Here is a 15,880-nt window from a genome sequence, read left to right as displayed (position 1 = left end):
CTTCTGACTTCTCCACTAATGCTGGTATGCTCCAAGGTTTTGTTCTTTTTCCCACTCTTTTCCCTCTTGTATATTAGAGACCTTCTTCCACTGGCTGGAATCCTACCCATAGTTTTGCCGACGGTAGCATACTACCTACCCCCTTCCAGTATGAGAAACCTTGCACTGCACAAAGAGCTTCAACCTTTTGAAAATTCATTTTGTTCAATGCTGATCTCCAAGTACTGCTTCAGTGAGGCAAAGAAAACTTAACTTTAATCCTTTTAAAACTTGATCCTGTCTTTCTTTAAAAAAAAAAAAAAGTCTGCTGCTCCTATGCTCATCTTCATTGACACTTAGATTTCAAGACAAGATCATATATCTCTATTAGGGATTACCCTGACTTTTGATCTCTCTTAGCATAAGCACATCACAAATATTGCTTTCTCTCCCTCAAAAATAATTGGCTTTTCTTTTTTCATGCTTGAAGTTAATTTAGTAATAAACAGAATAGAGTAATAATTATATAAAGAAGACATTTATCCTGTGTGGGCCATCTCAACAGATGCATTTCTTCTTTTTTATAATTTTTATTCTGTTCTGTTTTACTGTATTAAAAATTTCACTCTTTGAGAAGAGATGAGATAGTCTCATCGAGTACTGTGTAATTTCATAAGTGATTCCCTAAATATTCCTTCCAATTAATGCAGTATAATGTAAAATTCTATTTTCTAAATTATATTTTTAGTGTTTGTGCATGGAACATTCATTATGCTTATTAAATTCAAAAACAGACTAAACTGCTGGCAGAAAAAGTGACCTTGAGCATATTGACTTGCCACCCTTATTGATTCGTATAACCTTTCTTCTAAACAGCTACTCACTCTGTACAAATATCAAATTTGCAATACCATGAAATGTTCCCACATCTGGAGTGGGAACAATATTTCATGGTAGAGCATTTCCTGTTTATAACATATGGGACCTTCACAAGTGTGGTAAAGGTGGTCATTGTTCATTTATATAAGATGATAGTGAGATTATATTTAGAATATTGAGTTCAGGTCTGGAGGCCACACTTGAAAAAAGACAGAACTTTTGGAAAAGATTCAAGGAAGCGTACCAGATTGGTGACTATTTTCTAATTCAATATCTGTATGAAGAATGGCCCAGACGGTGCAGACTGAAAAACATGGCAACTGCATATCTTAGGAATGGCAACATACCTGATAGAGGTATATAAGGTCCTGAAAGGAATCATTAAAAGTAGAAGGTAGAAGAACCAGGGGAACAAATTCAAAATTTTGGGGAGTAATAGGAGACTGGATTTAGTTACATACTTTACTCTGTTGTTCCTTCTAAAGTTCTTCAGTGACCTTGTGCATGTTTATGTGGGTAATTCCAATTAAAGGTTTTCGGTGACAATGCTAAGGCAGCCCTTAAATACTTGTTGTGCACCCTCAAGTGTTGTCATATTTTACAGGTTCACATTGTTTGTAAATGGCGGATACATAAAGGAGATACACAATATAAAATTAATAAATGATGAGCTTTCATAAGAAGGTATATATAATTTATGAATTTTATATAAATTTTATTTTATCAGTCATGAAATCCTATTTTTTTTCTGCAAGGAGTGTTATGTGAAAATATTTCTTTCAGTAATGCCAAGCTGGTGTGCTGTGTACATGTTGGCCTATGAGCACTCAAGTTTTGTTGTTGCTGCTGTTCTGCATAGTATGTTTGTACATGGATGATTGTGCTTATTAAGTTCAAAGACAGACCAAACCTCTGATAGAAAAAATGATGAGTGTATTGGCTGGCCACCCTTATTGATGGAGTGCAACCTTCATTTGTTGTTTGTTATTTGGTTTTTAGGAGCATTAGCAACTAAGGCCATATTGCTCCGGGAATATGCGGTGGTTATTCCCTGACCTTTCAGCATCCTCCGTATTTGGTATTGACGGGCTCGAACCCCAGTCTAATCAAGAAGCGTGTGCTACGCACTGCTGCTCCTTCCCACCTGGCTATGGACGTACCCAGTGCAACCTTCCTAGTACTGTATATAGTTGTTTTCATACCACTGGAAAGTTCACAAGCACAGCTATCTGTGTTTGCCTCCCAAATTATTTTTGATATATATTCTTTGAGTTTGGTTGTTTAGAGAGGTGAATAGACTTCCAGTAATGTTTGAAAGTCATTTTACACTGACAGTTTTCTTTCTTCTTCTCTGAGCCATCTTCCACTTTTATATTTTTCCTGTTGTTTTCCCCAGGATACAGTAACATATTAAAGTTTATATACCACCATATACCTGACTGCAATTAATTTCTTTGTTACATTTTTTACCGCCAGTACAGTCTGTCCTCGTATAGCACGATAGTTGCGTTCCTAGAAATCCTCGTGCAATGCAAAATCGTGCAATATAAACAACAGGCCCTATGGGAAAAGTAGGGTTAGGTGCCGACCACCCAAGATTGAACACACATTTGGAACCAAAACATTACCAAACACAATAAATAATCGGGTAATTTTAATCGTTATAAAATACGTGAGTATTTTATAACGATTAAAATACGTAATAAAAATAATATTATATTATAATAAAGTATTTTTAGTATTTTTTAATACTAAAAAATTTATTATATTAAATAAAATAGTCGTAATAAAATACTTACGTATTTTATAATACGTAAGTATAAATTATAATACGTAAGTCGTAATAAAATATTGCTAATGCTTTTGCTTCTATCGTAAGCAAACTTGCTTTTTGTTTGATTTTCTATCCAAAGAGATGACAGCCGTTCCATCTCTTCCAATTCTTTGTGTCTTAATCTAATGGATTTTAATTACACTTTGAGTTGTTCCCGCTATGAAAGTTGTTTTTATTTTCTCCGCATTCTTTGTAATTCTCGGCGTTGCCTCATTTAGGTCTGTAGCACGTGAAATATCACATGGTCTTTCATTTCGCTCAAAGCGTTTCGCAATTTCATATTTTTTCTCTATTGACAGAAGCGGACTGGCCATAAGCCTTACGGAGGAAACCACGGTGGGCCGGAGGCCGGTGTGATTTTGGCCATAAACCGTAGTATGAGGCCACTATAAATTTTCCCGGGTAAGAATTTTTGAACCAGTCCGCCTCTGTTTATCGATATTGCTTTTTTTTTTCTCTCTGAATCTGCAGTGTCTTAGCCAGGACGCTTCCTTTTCACACCTTTTAAGTATTTTACTAATTTTTGGGGAATAAAGCACAATTACAAAACGAGGAGGCACGCTTGATACACATAAACAAAGCTGCGCGCGTGTAGCAACTGAATAAATAACACCGTAAAGGCCGAGATACACTATTAATTAACACCTCGCATTTTACTAAAGCACATTTTTGGAGGTTACTACCATAAAACAATAAAAACAATTTCCAGTTGCGTTTCTGCTAGTGGAACCTGTTATAAACTGGTAGTAAACTCCATCTAATTGCATTTGCGATTATATCGATAGCTGGAATTGTGTTGGTTTTTACGTTATTATGGTGAAATGTGTTTCCCCTTCACCGATATAAAACACATAAATACATTTTCAGAATCTTCTTCATTCCTATCGTGTTGCGTTCAGTTGGGGTGATTCCGCGTTCGACTGCCATTTCTTGTAAACACAAAGGCAAATCGTGTATAAGCGAATTCGGTTCGTGTTATATAAGATAACGTTCCCCTATTTATAAATCGTGTATGATCGAATTCGTGTAATGCAAACACGTGTTATACGAGGACCGACTGTAATTATGACAAAGGGATTTAGTAGTCTCAAAACATAGCTAGTGTGTATTGAGGTGAACAAGTTAATATTGTATTGTTACATTTAAATAAATATCTTAATCAAAAATTCAAGTGGTATAATAAATATTTTCTTTAATTATTTCTTAATGATAAAACGCCACTTATTGTTTTCCTACCATTCTTTGATTATCCTAAAATTTTGGTGTTTCCCAAAGATGGGTGATAGTGTTGACCAGTTGTCATAGACCCACGTGTGTCTATTCCACATGCTAAAATTGTACAGAGTAATAACAATTTTTTTTTTTTTTTTTTTTTGCAAGAGCCAAATATAATTGATGTTACTGTTACTATTAATATTTCAGATTGTACATGTTTATTTCTCTCTATTTTTATAAAATATCTTTCTGTTTGCAGAAATTGACAATTCTTCTGACACTGTTAACCACAAGTATATCTTAGTAAATAAAAATGCTGGCAAAAAAGAAATTAAACAAGAAGAAGACAGCACGAATTCTAGTTGTCAAATAAAACACACAACTGAAGTTGTTTCCCAGGAGACTGGTGCTCCGGAAGAAGCAGAAAGCATTTGTCTTTATCAGCAGAGTCATTCTAACCAAAAAATTACAAATGATGTACAGATGACTTCAACAGTTATTTTACCAAGCGTATCACCATCTGAGGAAATTACTGTAAGCAGTGAGAGCAGTTCAACTACAGTTTTGGATCATGAACCAAGTAATCCTATTCATAATGAGCAAACTGATGATTCCCAGTGTATCCAAAAGGTATTAGTAAAGTCATATAGCATTAGCAGTGGCAAATGATGCAAGAAAGCAAGCTTATATAGCACCTGCCAAAAAAAAAACACACACATCTTCCATTTCACCTATTCATTCCCTCCAATAGTTTGTCTAGTTCTTCCTTGAATTTATTTAAACTATCAACTTTCACAACAACAGATGGAAGTTTGTTCAAACAATCATCCACCCTTTTCCTAAAGGCAAATTTCTGCACATCTGTTTTGCAACTATCCTTCCTCAATTTGATTTGTGCCCCCTTGTGTGTGGTCTGAGCAAATGGAAGAACCCCATCAGCATTAAGGTTGCTTAAACCATTCAAAGCCTTAACCACCTCAGTCAGATAACCTTGCAGGTGCGTAGTCTCCAGATGCTCCAATTTGCAGAACCGAAGCCTTGCTTGGTTAAGAGCTCCATTTTGCCAATCTCGTTGCCCTTCTCTGTTCTCGCTCCAGCCGCTCTACATTCCTCCTAAAATAAGGTCACCAGACATGTATGTAGTACTCAAGATGTGGTCTGACCATTGCCTTATACAATCACTTCCTTAGTACTGCTAGCAAAATTCCTGTATATTCATTGACAAAACCCCATGAGCTGTCCTAGAACCCTATCTGCATTGATCAGAGAACTTCATATCTGACTGCACAATTACTCCCAGGTCTCTTTCATTTTCCACTATGCCGAGTGTAGTTCCACACAGTTTGTACATTACTCTGGGGTTACTACTAACTATATGCATTACTTTTCATTTTTCAGTGTTGAACTTCAATTGCCATTTCTCACCTCATCTGCCTGACTTTTATAGATCCTGTTGCAGTAGCATACTATCATTATTATCATTAACCACCCTGCCAATCTCTGTATCATCTGCAAACTTGGGTACTAAGCCAGATATGCCTTCAATAGTATCATTGATAAATATAGAAAACAACAATGGGGCCCAACACTGAATCATGGGGGACTCCACTAATAACATTAGTCCACAAAGAGCAATGTCCATTGATTACCACAATCTGCCTCTTCCACTCAACCATCCCTTCATCCATGGTGGCAACTTGCCCTTAATGCCACGCTGGGACAGTTTGTACATCCATCTTTTATGTGCAACAGTATCAAAAGCTTACCAGAAATCCAAGTATATGATATCAAAATTATTTTTTGCATCCATTTCCTTTGTGACCACATCGTAGTATCCAGTCAAATTCAGACAAGATTTCCCCTTAATAGACCAATGCTGTCTGCAGTCTTGTCTAGATGATCCTACATTATTTTTTTAACCAGTGACTCCATTATTTTACCAGGAACAGAAGTTAAACAAACAGATCTGTAATTACTCTTGTCACCCTTTGATCCTCCTTTGAATTGGGGATACATTTGCACATCTCCAATATGTGAGGACCTCTTCTGAAACCAAGAATGCTTTCATAATTATGGCTAAGGGTTTGTTCACTTCCTTCTCTGCCTCTCTTAATATAACTGGATAGACACCATCACCCTAGGTGCCTTTCTTATGTTTAACTTCAACAATTTCTCTTCTACTTTCCTCTAATTTATTACAAAATCATTTAGCTCCCTTATAGAGCTTAATAAATATCTGGCATCCCCTTCCCTAAAGAATTCCTCACGTGAATGTAGATGCAAAATAGTCATTCAGTTTGTCAACAACATGAGCAGGATCATCAACAGTTGAACCATCAATATCAAGTGGACCAATTTGGTTTATCCCCTTCCTTCTAGAGTTTACATAAGTAAAGAAGCCTTTGCTGTTTTTCTTTGCATCCTTTGCCAAAAATTATATACCTTATATTGTTCTTAGTATGCCTTTAATTAGCTATAAAACTAATTTAACTCAGATGTTGTAAAACTTAAATGATAAATTATTTTATATTTAGGTTATATTTTTTAGATATAGACTCTAAATTACTTCAACTTTTCAGTTTATGGTTAATAAGCTTTTACTGCTGGTATAACTGCTTACTTTGACCTATGTCTTATTGAATTACCCAAAATGTGACTGTAATAGATAAACAGCATGCTCAGCTATTCACCTAATAGTAATAGCAGAATGGCTAAATGATGTGACTGAACCAAGTTTTTGCTGTATCTGCAAAAAACAACCAAACTTTCCCATTGTTATCATGTCCCATAAGCTGATGGTTAGCACCTTTCCAATTTCTTTTTAAATTTCATTAAGCCCTAACCTCAGCTACCTAGAAATTTTTTACTCTAGTGACCTATCATTCATCAGCCAAAGGCACACTTCCTGATATCCTGGACATTATCTCTCTTACAAGCAAGAATAATCTCTTGTGGATTTTACTCATTTTCGTTATGATTAAAGTACATTTAATACATCTTGGTCAGATTCTTTCTTGATGCCTAGGTTCCAGTTTTTGTAAATCTTCAGGCCCTCCTTGTGGGGTCATCACCTTGTTCTCCTTACTGATCTGGTAACTTTCCCATTTTCACTGTTAGGATGAAACAATCAAAGCACATGTTGCCTAGGTTGACAAGCTCCTGTTGCACTTGCAAGGAAACTAGGCATACAGTACTACTAGAACAACCATAAAAAAAGGTACCATAATTGTTAAAACTTGAAATGGAAAAGGAATGAAATTGTAGAACTAGGTCAGTATGATATCAGAATAACAAGTATCACAGAAACCTAGAGAATGAATACAGTGTAGTTGCAGCTTAACAATAAACTACTTTATTCTGTAATTAAGATATAGTACAAAGAAGAGGGTAGCAATAACTTTTAGAACTACATTGGAAGAAAATTTAACCCCCAGATGGGTGTGCTCATACCTTTGAGTGAGCAGCCCCTTGTATAAATTATGCCATTTTATAACCTATAAATAGGCTTGATGTAATTCAAAACTGTTGACCTTTTGATGCCATCCATTATTTTAATACTACAGGAAGTATTATCCAGCAATATGGTAAAAAAAAAAAAAAAAAAATGGAATAGAAATAGAAATGCAATTATATGTTAGAAAGAGCAGTAGAAATTAATGACAAAGAATAAACAGTTATGGAAATGACAGTTACGTGTAATTTCATTCCCTAAATAATCATTGTTATATGAGTATACTATTTAGGAAATTTTGGGGGGGGGGGGGAGTAAACCTAACAGTACTGGTAAAAAGCTTCTAGAATTTAATGCAAGCCATATAATCTTAATTTTGAACATGGTATTTCATCATAATGGATCATAGAGGATTTGAGATTAGAAGTGATCATCACCTTGCATTGAGCAAGGAATTGAGGCTCAAAAGCTGTACAGGAAATTCACTAAAATTAATCATCTTGCATCAAGATAATGTGCTGGTGCACACAATGTTTTTGACTCAGGCAACACTGCATAAAAGTGGGTTCAGACTATTACAGCATCCACTCAACTTTTCAGATTTGGCTCCATTGGACTATTTTATATTTCAATATCTCAAAAAGAACTTGAAAGGACAGAAATTCGATAGTGACAGTGCTGTGATGGATGTAGTCAACAACTGGTTTGAGTCAAAATCTGAATTTTATTTGAGCTGGTTACAAAAGCTAGTGGATCATTTCAGAAAGTGTGTTAACTTAAGGGGGACTATGTTGAAAAATAAATGGGTTTCACAACTTTCCAGCATTCCTTCTATGACAGGCTAGAAACTTTTCAACCTCCACTCATACAAAATGGTCCATATGTAAGGAAACAATTTTTTTAATAATTGCCAACGTAAATATGTATAAGTTATTTGAGAAATAGTTTATAATATTTTTTTATTGTTTTTAGAATAATTTGACCATAGGAAAAGTACCACGAGCCACCTTACAATGAAGAAGGGGATTGAAATTGTAAAGTGGCATGCAAAAATGAAAATGCTGCAGAAGTTGTGCACCAGTTCAGTAAGTATTTTGGTCATAAGCCAACCACAATTAATGACCATGAAGCAAATTGTGAAGAAGTTTGAAGTGGGAACAGTGCTTAATATACCAAAACCTGTTAGACCTTGTATCTAAAAGATATCCCCCAATTTGGAGCTTGTAACAGAGGATGTTGAAAGAAGTCAGAAAAAAATCTCAAAGAAAGTGTAAGTTTGAAATTTAAAATACCTAAAAAAAGCCTAAATATAATCATAAAAGAACTTAAATGTAACGAAAGGTGACAAGAGGAATATTGGGCCATTCATGTAAAAAAAACTGTTCTCAATTTCTAAAGTAAAACTGTTGTCAGCTCCTGAAGTCCAGCTGTCCTCAATTCCTGACGTGGTCTGTGGATTGTGTTGATGGACATATCTTTCAACCCACAGATGCTCAGTGGGATTTAGACATGGTGATTGGACTGGCCAGGGAAGTTGCTTCCAAGTTTCCCTTGTGTTCCTCAAACCACTCTTTAACACATTTGGCATGGTGATGGTTGCAGATAAACTTTTGCATTCACAATGCCTTCATTTGAGTCAAGGGACCATTATCTACACCACCTCACATTCCGGTGCTTTGTGTGGTATCCTTCATACATGCACCTTTCCATCCTGGGACATATTTTTGGGGGACAGATGGAGCATATTCCCCCTAACCGTGCATATAAGTTTTCCTAGGTATATCTAAAAAAAACACTCAAAAACCTGGTTGTCATGCCCCCCCCCCCCCACGATGATACCTGGATATGGTAGTGTTTCCATCAATGTTGAAAAACATAATTTGGGTCTCATCGGACCACATGACTTGCCTCCTGTGTTCTCCTTTTTATTCTTGACACAAATTAGGGCTTCAGAAAAGGGTTAAAGAAGTTGCACATTCTGCGATGTTTTTTCATTGCTGTGTGCCTAATTTGAACTTGGTTTTAATTGATTCAGTTAAGTGTAACGCTCAAGCCAAACTATTTTTTGGAACTCTGGAGAATATTTATACTTACTTTTCAGGTAGTTTGCCAAGATTAACAGTTCTTATAAAAGAGCAACATAAGAGCTTGAAAAGTTTTCACTGACCCTTAAATGGCTTTCTGACATTATGTGGGCATCTAGAAAGGCAACAATAGAATCAGTTTTGCAAAAGTAACCTGCATTGGTTACTGTCTTGAAGAAAATTGCTGCTGGTCAATTGAAAAACTGTACTCCTAAGCAGTTAGCAGAAGCAACAGGGATTTTGACAACCCTGTGCACATGAATTTTTGGTTCTGACTGTATTCTGGAGACAATTATTTAAAAAAGATTTCAATTTTCATCCTATTTACAGAGGAGTACAATAGATATGGTCACTACTGCAAGCTTTAGGTCTTGACCCCAAATATTTTGAAGGAGGTGATAATTTATGCACAACTGAATTTTTGGTAGATGAATACCCACAAGACATTGATTGTAAAGATGAACTCATGCAAGAGTTTTTGTCATTTAAAAATCTTTGTAAATGTTGGGCAGCAAGTATTCAAGTGACAGTGAATTGACCATAAACAATGTATTGAAGTTCTTAATTGCAAATGATTTGTGTGCTATGTACTCCAATATTTCAACGATATATTGAATTTACATGACACTGCCCATTAGCAGTGCTGCAACTGAACATTCTTTCAGCAGACTTAAGCTTGTTAAGTCATATTTGAGATCAACTATGGCAGAAGAAAGGTTGGCAGGACTTGCTCTGTAGTACATTGAAAGATTCATGGCTAATGACATTGATCATGAGACCGTAATAGACCACTTTGCAAGAATGGAACCTAGATGAAAGAGGCTAATTTAAACTTGTAAATAATACTGTTATGCTGCCTAGTTATAAATCAATTTATGATAAGCCAGATAATTGATTTAAGGTCAGTTTATTTACCTAGGTCAGTGACTCATATTTTGTATTCAGTCTTTTAAATTACATGTACACATGGTATTTGTTTAAGGCAGTGGATGGCTTTCTGCTAATAAAGAGAAGAGTTACAAGACATATTACTTTTCAAATATCATTTGTACAACTACATCCTTTAATTTGATTGCTTTGCATAAATGAAACTTTGCAAAAAAGTTTAACTTAATAGGAAATTACTAATGCTGATGTACGTTTTGTAAGTTTACATTTAATAAATCATTAGTTAATATTATATTGCATTTGCATTGTTCACTACACTAGCAGTAACTAGTAAGTAGGATTACCAATTTAAAGGCTTTTATTCACCAAAACCTAATGTCTTACAGGCTCTCATATACAATAAATTATTTTTCCATAATTTTCTTAACTAGAATAGTGGATGTTTGTTTGTTTGTTTGTTATTTTGGTTTTTAGGAGCATTAGCAACTAAGGCCATATTGCTCCGGGATATGCGGTGGTCATTCCCTGACCTTTCCGCATCCTCCGTATTTGGTGGTGACGGGCTCGAACCCTGGTCTAATCAAGAAGCGTGTGCTACGCACTGCTGCTCCTTCCCACCTGGCTACGGAGGCGCCTGGAATAGTGGAATGAAAACTATAAAAAAAAAATGACATTCAAAAAAACAATTAGTGCCTATTTTATCCCTTTGCTCCCCCTCAATTCAAAACCTGGCTACACCACTGAGTGTTAAGTCATGCATCTTATGATGCACATAGTGTGGACATTTTTGATAATTTCCAGAAAGAAAAAAAAAAAAAAAAAAAAAAGCAGAAAATTGTTTTTTCTGGTTAGTGTAGTGCTTTGCCTTGTAATGTTAAAATATAATCCTAATAGCAGCAGTGTTATTTGCTTTTTAATTTATAACTGAAGCGTTGAATTCAAACATTATAGGGTTACTGGAGACATGGTGTCAGTCAGACAAAAGGAATGCAGAATTTAAATATGGGGTGTACAGAAAGAACATTGTGTATTGTGTGCAGTAACCCCTCGATTAATATGCTAAATTTTTTTGATACCAAAATCAATTAGTGCAGTACAAAAATTTGATTAATATGATAGCTATAATGCAAGTCCATATTTTTTGAGTGTTTATTTTGTCACCGCTTTAATTTCATATAACAGAAATTTGAAAAAAAAAATTTTTCTTTGTAAACCATAAGTTTTCTTATGTATGTACAGTTGTCTGCTAACTGTACATACTTTTTTTTTTTTTTTTCTTAAAGTTTAGCTAATACGTAATTTACCCTCAGCTATGAGCAAAAGAAATAGTGAAGTGAAACGTGATCATATAAAGAAGAGTTGAAAAGTTTTCCTTAGAAGAAAAACTAGAAATAATAAGAAATCATGAACATGGTGATAGTAGAGTAAAAATAAGATGGGACCATAGGATGGGTGAATCAACAATATAAGTAATTTTGAGCAAAGCAGATGAGAACAAAGAAAAAGATAAGGTTGTCCCAAGTTCTGAATGGAACTTGGGACTTGAGTTATGCAAATAACTCAAAATAGAAGTTTTATAATGATTGAAATGGAGTGACTGTTTATTTTTATTGAAGATTGTAGCCAAAAACAAATCCTTTAGCAGGATGCCAATATTATTAAACCCAAAAGCATTAAGTCTCTTTTCGTCTTTGAAAGAAAAGGTCACAGAAGACGAAAAAGGGGACATTGAAGAATTCGGTGCTAGTTCTGGATGGTTTGAGAAATTTAAAAAAAAAGAACCAGCTTGCATAACATTCGAATCACAGGTGAAGTTGCAAGCGCAGATAAAGAGGCAGCTCAAAAATATCCAGACACTTTGAAGGAAATTGTGGAAGGAGGAGGTTATAGTGATCAACATATTTAATGTCAATGAAACCAGATTGTTCTGGAAGCAAATGCCTTCTAAGACTTTCTTGGCTAAAACAGAAAAATCACAACCTGGTTATAAAGCTGCCAAATATAGGCTTAAACTTTTATTAGGGGGTAATGCTGAGGGAGATTTAAAATTAAAGCCCATGCTTGTTTATCATGCACAGAATCCTAGGGCTCTTAAAGGCTTTAATCAAGGATCACTCCCTGTAATTTGGTGATCTACCGAGAAAGCGTGGATAACTAAAGCTCTATTCGAAGAATGGTTCACAGGCTATTTTTGCCCAACAGTTGAAAATTATTGCAGAAAAAATAATCTTGATTTTAAAGCTTTATTAATTTTGGACAGTGCTCCTGGTAAAGTCATATTTATGTCATATGTAGTACCATTTATGTCATATGTAGTGCTTACTATATAATATTCACTATAAGATATAATCATCTAGCAATACCACTTTTAGATCATGAAACAAGTTATATCTTTTGTAGAATTTATCAAAACCAGATTCCACAATTTCAAGCCATACTGAATTAGTTGACCTGCCAGATAAGCAAGAAAAAGAGTAAGTATTCTGACAGAAATTATCTGAAATCTTGAGAACATCATGAATTATAAATGTGAAATATATTTCAAATGATATAATAATTAATCATTAATCTTGTAAAGTAGTATTTTCATTAAAATTTATGGATCTAGGAACATTCACCGCCCGGAAAATTCATCATCAGGGTTTGTTTATGTAATGATTTTATATATTTATTTTATAAAATAGTATTTTTTCTGTCACTTGCAAACTAAGAGTTTTTGCATTTTGTTCATAAAAAAATGTTGAAGTTCTGCGCACTCCTCTTTTATCATACGTAAGGCACCTTCGTGGGATTGCCTCTTTGATTTTTAACAGTACAAATACGGCAGGTATAAATGGTCGTTTTCCACAGTATGCACAGTAAAAAGTTGAGTGAAATGTTTTGCAGAATAAGAAAATATACCATTTGTTAAATTTAAATGCCTTAATATAATCTTAGTAACGGTACTTGCATGCAATTCGATTGAGGGATTAACGGATGTTCAGAAATTTTCCCTGCAGTTCCATTGAGGCATAACCCTTTGCAGGTAATTTCCATGCAATTCGAGTTCTGCCTAACAATTACCTGTTAATGTATGTAATCCTTTACAAAATATAATTTTTACCAATAATTAGTTGCACCGATACTAAATTCCTATTTTCTAAGTAGTATACCTAAGAGGACATATAAATATGACATTTCTTAAGTTTGCTCCAGTCCCTACTTTATTAGCAGTCCGAAGTCTCTCTCCAGTTTATTCAGACGGAAAGAGGAAGTTGATAATCGGCGGTCACTGCTTCTTTCAAGACAAGCAGATTCAAGAAAAGACTCATTGGAAATGTGAAAAGTATCAAAAAACAAAATGTCACGCACGAGTCAGTACAGTTGATGACAAAATTGTTAGAACATGGAAGAAAGAACACAATAATTGTGATGACGCAGCATAAGTAGCGGCAGTGAAAGTTTATGATATTATTTGTACAAGTACGAAAACTACAATGGTTGCACCACATTACATGATATCAAGTGCTACTAGCGAATGCAGTCTAGCGGCAGCTCTTAAACTTCCACATATATACAGTATTAAAAGAACAATAAGAAGTATTAGAAATCAACATGTCTGGTCCATCTCTTCCGACTCACCATAGGAATATTCAGTTTCCCGAAGAATATACAAAAACGTGCAATGGAGAACAGTTTTTACTTTTTGATTCTGGTCCAGAAGAGAAGCGGATATTCATTTTTTTTTAACACAACGCAACCTCCATTTATTTGCACAAAGTGACCACTGGTACGCTGATGGAACTTTTAAAACCATTCCACTGCTATTCCATCAGTTATGCACAATACATGGTTTGAAACAGAATGTATCTTTGCCATTAGTGTATGTACTGTTACCTGACAAGTCAGAATGTACCTACATAACTCTTCTACAACAGTTAAAGAATTTAGAGCCATCACTTTCACCATTATCGATAACCACTGATTTTGAGAAGGCGATGATTAGTGCATGTAAGAAGGAATTTCCGAACTCAAAACACAGAGGTTGTTTCTTCCATTTCACTCAGTGTATTTTTTGTACAATTCAGAGAAATGGACTGAAGCAACAATACGAAACTGATGCAGATTTCGCATTAAAGCTGCGTATGTTACCTGCAATAGCTTTTGTGCCAGCAATTGCAGTAGTAGATGTATTTGAGTTTTTATGTGAAAGTAGGATTTTTCCTCCCTAAGTTCAAGGAATTCTTGACTACTTTAAAGATACGTGGATTGGACATCCAAAAAGAAGGCAGCAATGATGGCAACCACATTTTCCACATGAAATGCGGAATTTATATGAAACTTTTGGAAGGTTTATCAAAAACAAATAACTCTGTGGAAGGTTGGCATAGAGGTTTTGAAGAACAAGTATCGACCCATCATACAAACATATGAAAATTTATAAACTGTTTAAAAAAAGAACAAAGCCTAAACGAAGTGCAGTTTGAACAACATGTGAGTGGACATGAATCACAAATGCCAAAAAAAATATTGTGACTGTGCGGTACATGTGAGAAAACTTGTCGATGAATATGATCCGAATAATATTCTAGATTTTATTCGAGGCATAGCTCATAACATTTTCTATTAAATTTTGTCTTCGTCATTACGTATTTTATATGTAATAAACTGTTTCATATGTATTGTAATAAAATATTTCGACCATTCTGTGTGTAATAGTAAAATTTTTATTATATTTTATATAATTTTTTACTATTTTGTAATAATAAAAATTTAATTTCATTGTTCTAATTTGACTATTTTCTTTGTACTAATGCCAAGCCCATCTTAAATACTGTTACTACAGAATGTTATTATAATAATAAAGTATTTAATTAAACCCTGACTATGAATGTGGGCGGTGAACTTTCCAGATACCAAAATTTGTATGCTAATTTACACATTGAGTGATACTTTTTTGGAATGTTTAAATTAATTACCTTAATCAAATACTGCCAGTATAAAAATTGAGATTTTAAAGAAGTTTTAGAAAGCACTCGTAAAAGTGCAACAAAGCTTGCTCACACAATCTCATCTAATCTTGTAATGCTTAAAGCTAGTGCTTTAAAAATTGCAAGATTTGTGAAATAAAATATAAAAGGATAAAAATTAGAATACAAATATATATATATATATATATATATATATATATATATAAAAAGAATTTCATCTACAGAGTCCTTGTCTCTTCAGAAATCACAGGCATGGTGCATAAAAAACTAAAGGACATATCATTTTGGAACCCTCTATGGTAGGGGTTCAGGGCTATTGAAACATGATATCCTTGTGTGTTTTTTTTTTTTTTTTCAGTATGCCAGTGCCCTGTAATTCCTGACGAAATTAATCCTGGTAGACAAAATCTTTTTTTATATAATTTGTATTCTAATTTTTTACTTTGTATTTCATTTTATTTCACAAATTTCCCATCCTGTGAAAGCCCTAGCTGTAGAGAAGATGGCTCAGCAAGCTTTTCTGTACTTCTGTTAAAAACTCTTTAAAATTTCTTTCGACTCGCAATGCAGTGTTGTATAA

General features: G+C 34.5%; 1 protein-coding gene and 1 pseudogene across 3 annotated transcripts in view; both read left to right on the top strand.

Moving 5' to 3' along the window:
• Positions 1 to 15,880, top strand: part of LOC150082208 (uncharacterized) — a 285,622-nt gene that overhangs the window by 209,456 nt on the left and 60,286 nt on the right. For all 3 annotated transcript variants that reach the window (XM_090379171.1, XM_090379172.1, XM_090379169.1), the window contains 2 exons: positions 4,167 to 4,537; positions 12,731 to 12,804. In XM_090379171.1, coding sequence (XP_090235297.1) covers positions 4,167 to 4,537; positions 12,731 to 12,804 — 445 coding nt within the window. The remainder of the gene's footprint in view (positions 1 to 4,166; positions 4,538 to 12,730; positions 12,805 to 15,880) is intronic.
• LOC150082209 (uncharacterized) lies at positions 13,925 to 14,743 on the top strand (annotated as a pseudogene).

This window comes from Mastigoproctus giganteus, chromosome 8 (assembly GCF_048544385.1).
Source record: "Mastigoproctus giganteus isolate SK-2022 chromosome 8, ASM4854438v1, whole genome shotgun sequence".
Classification (NCBI taxonomy): Eukaryota; Metazoa; Arthropoda; class Arachnida; order Uropygi; family Thelyphonidae; genus Mastigoproctus; species Mastigoproctus giganteus.
The sequence above is the reverse complement of the archived record's forward strand: the minus strand, read 5'-3'. Positions and strand labels throughout refer to the sequence as shown.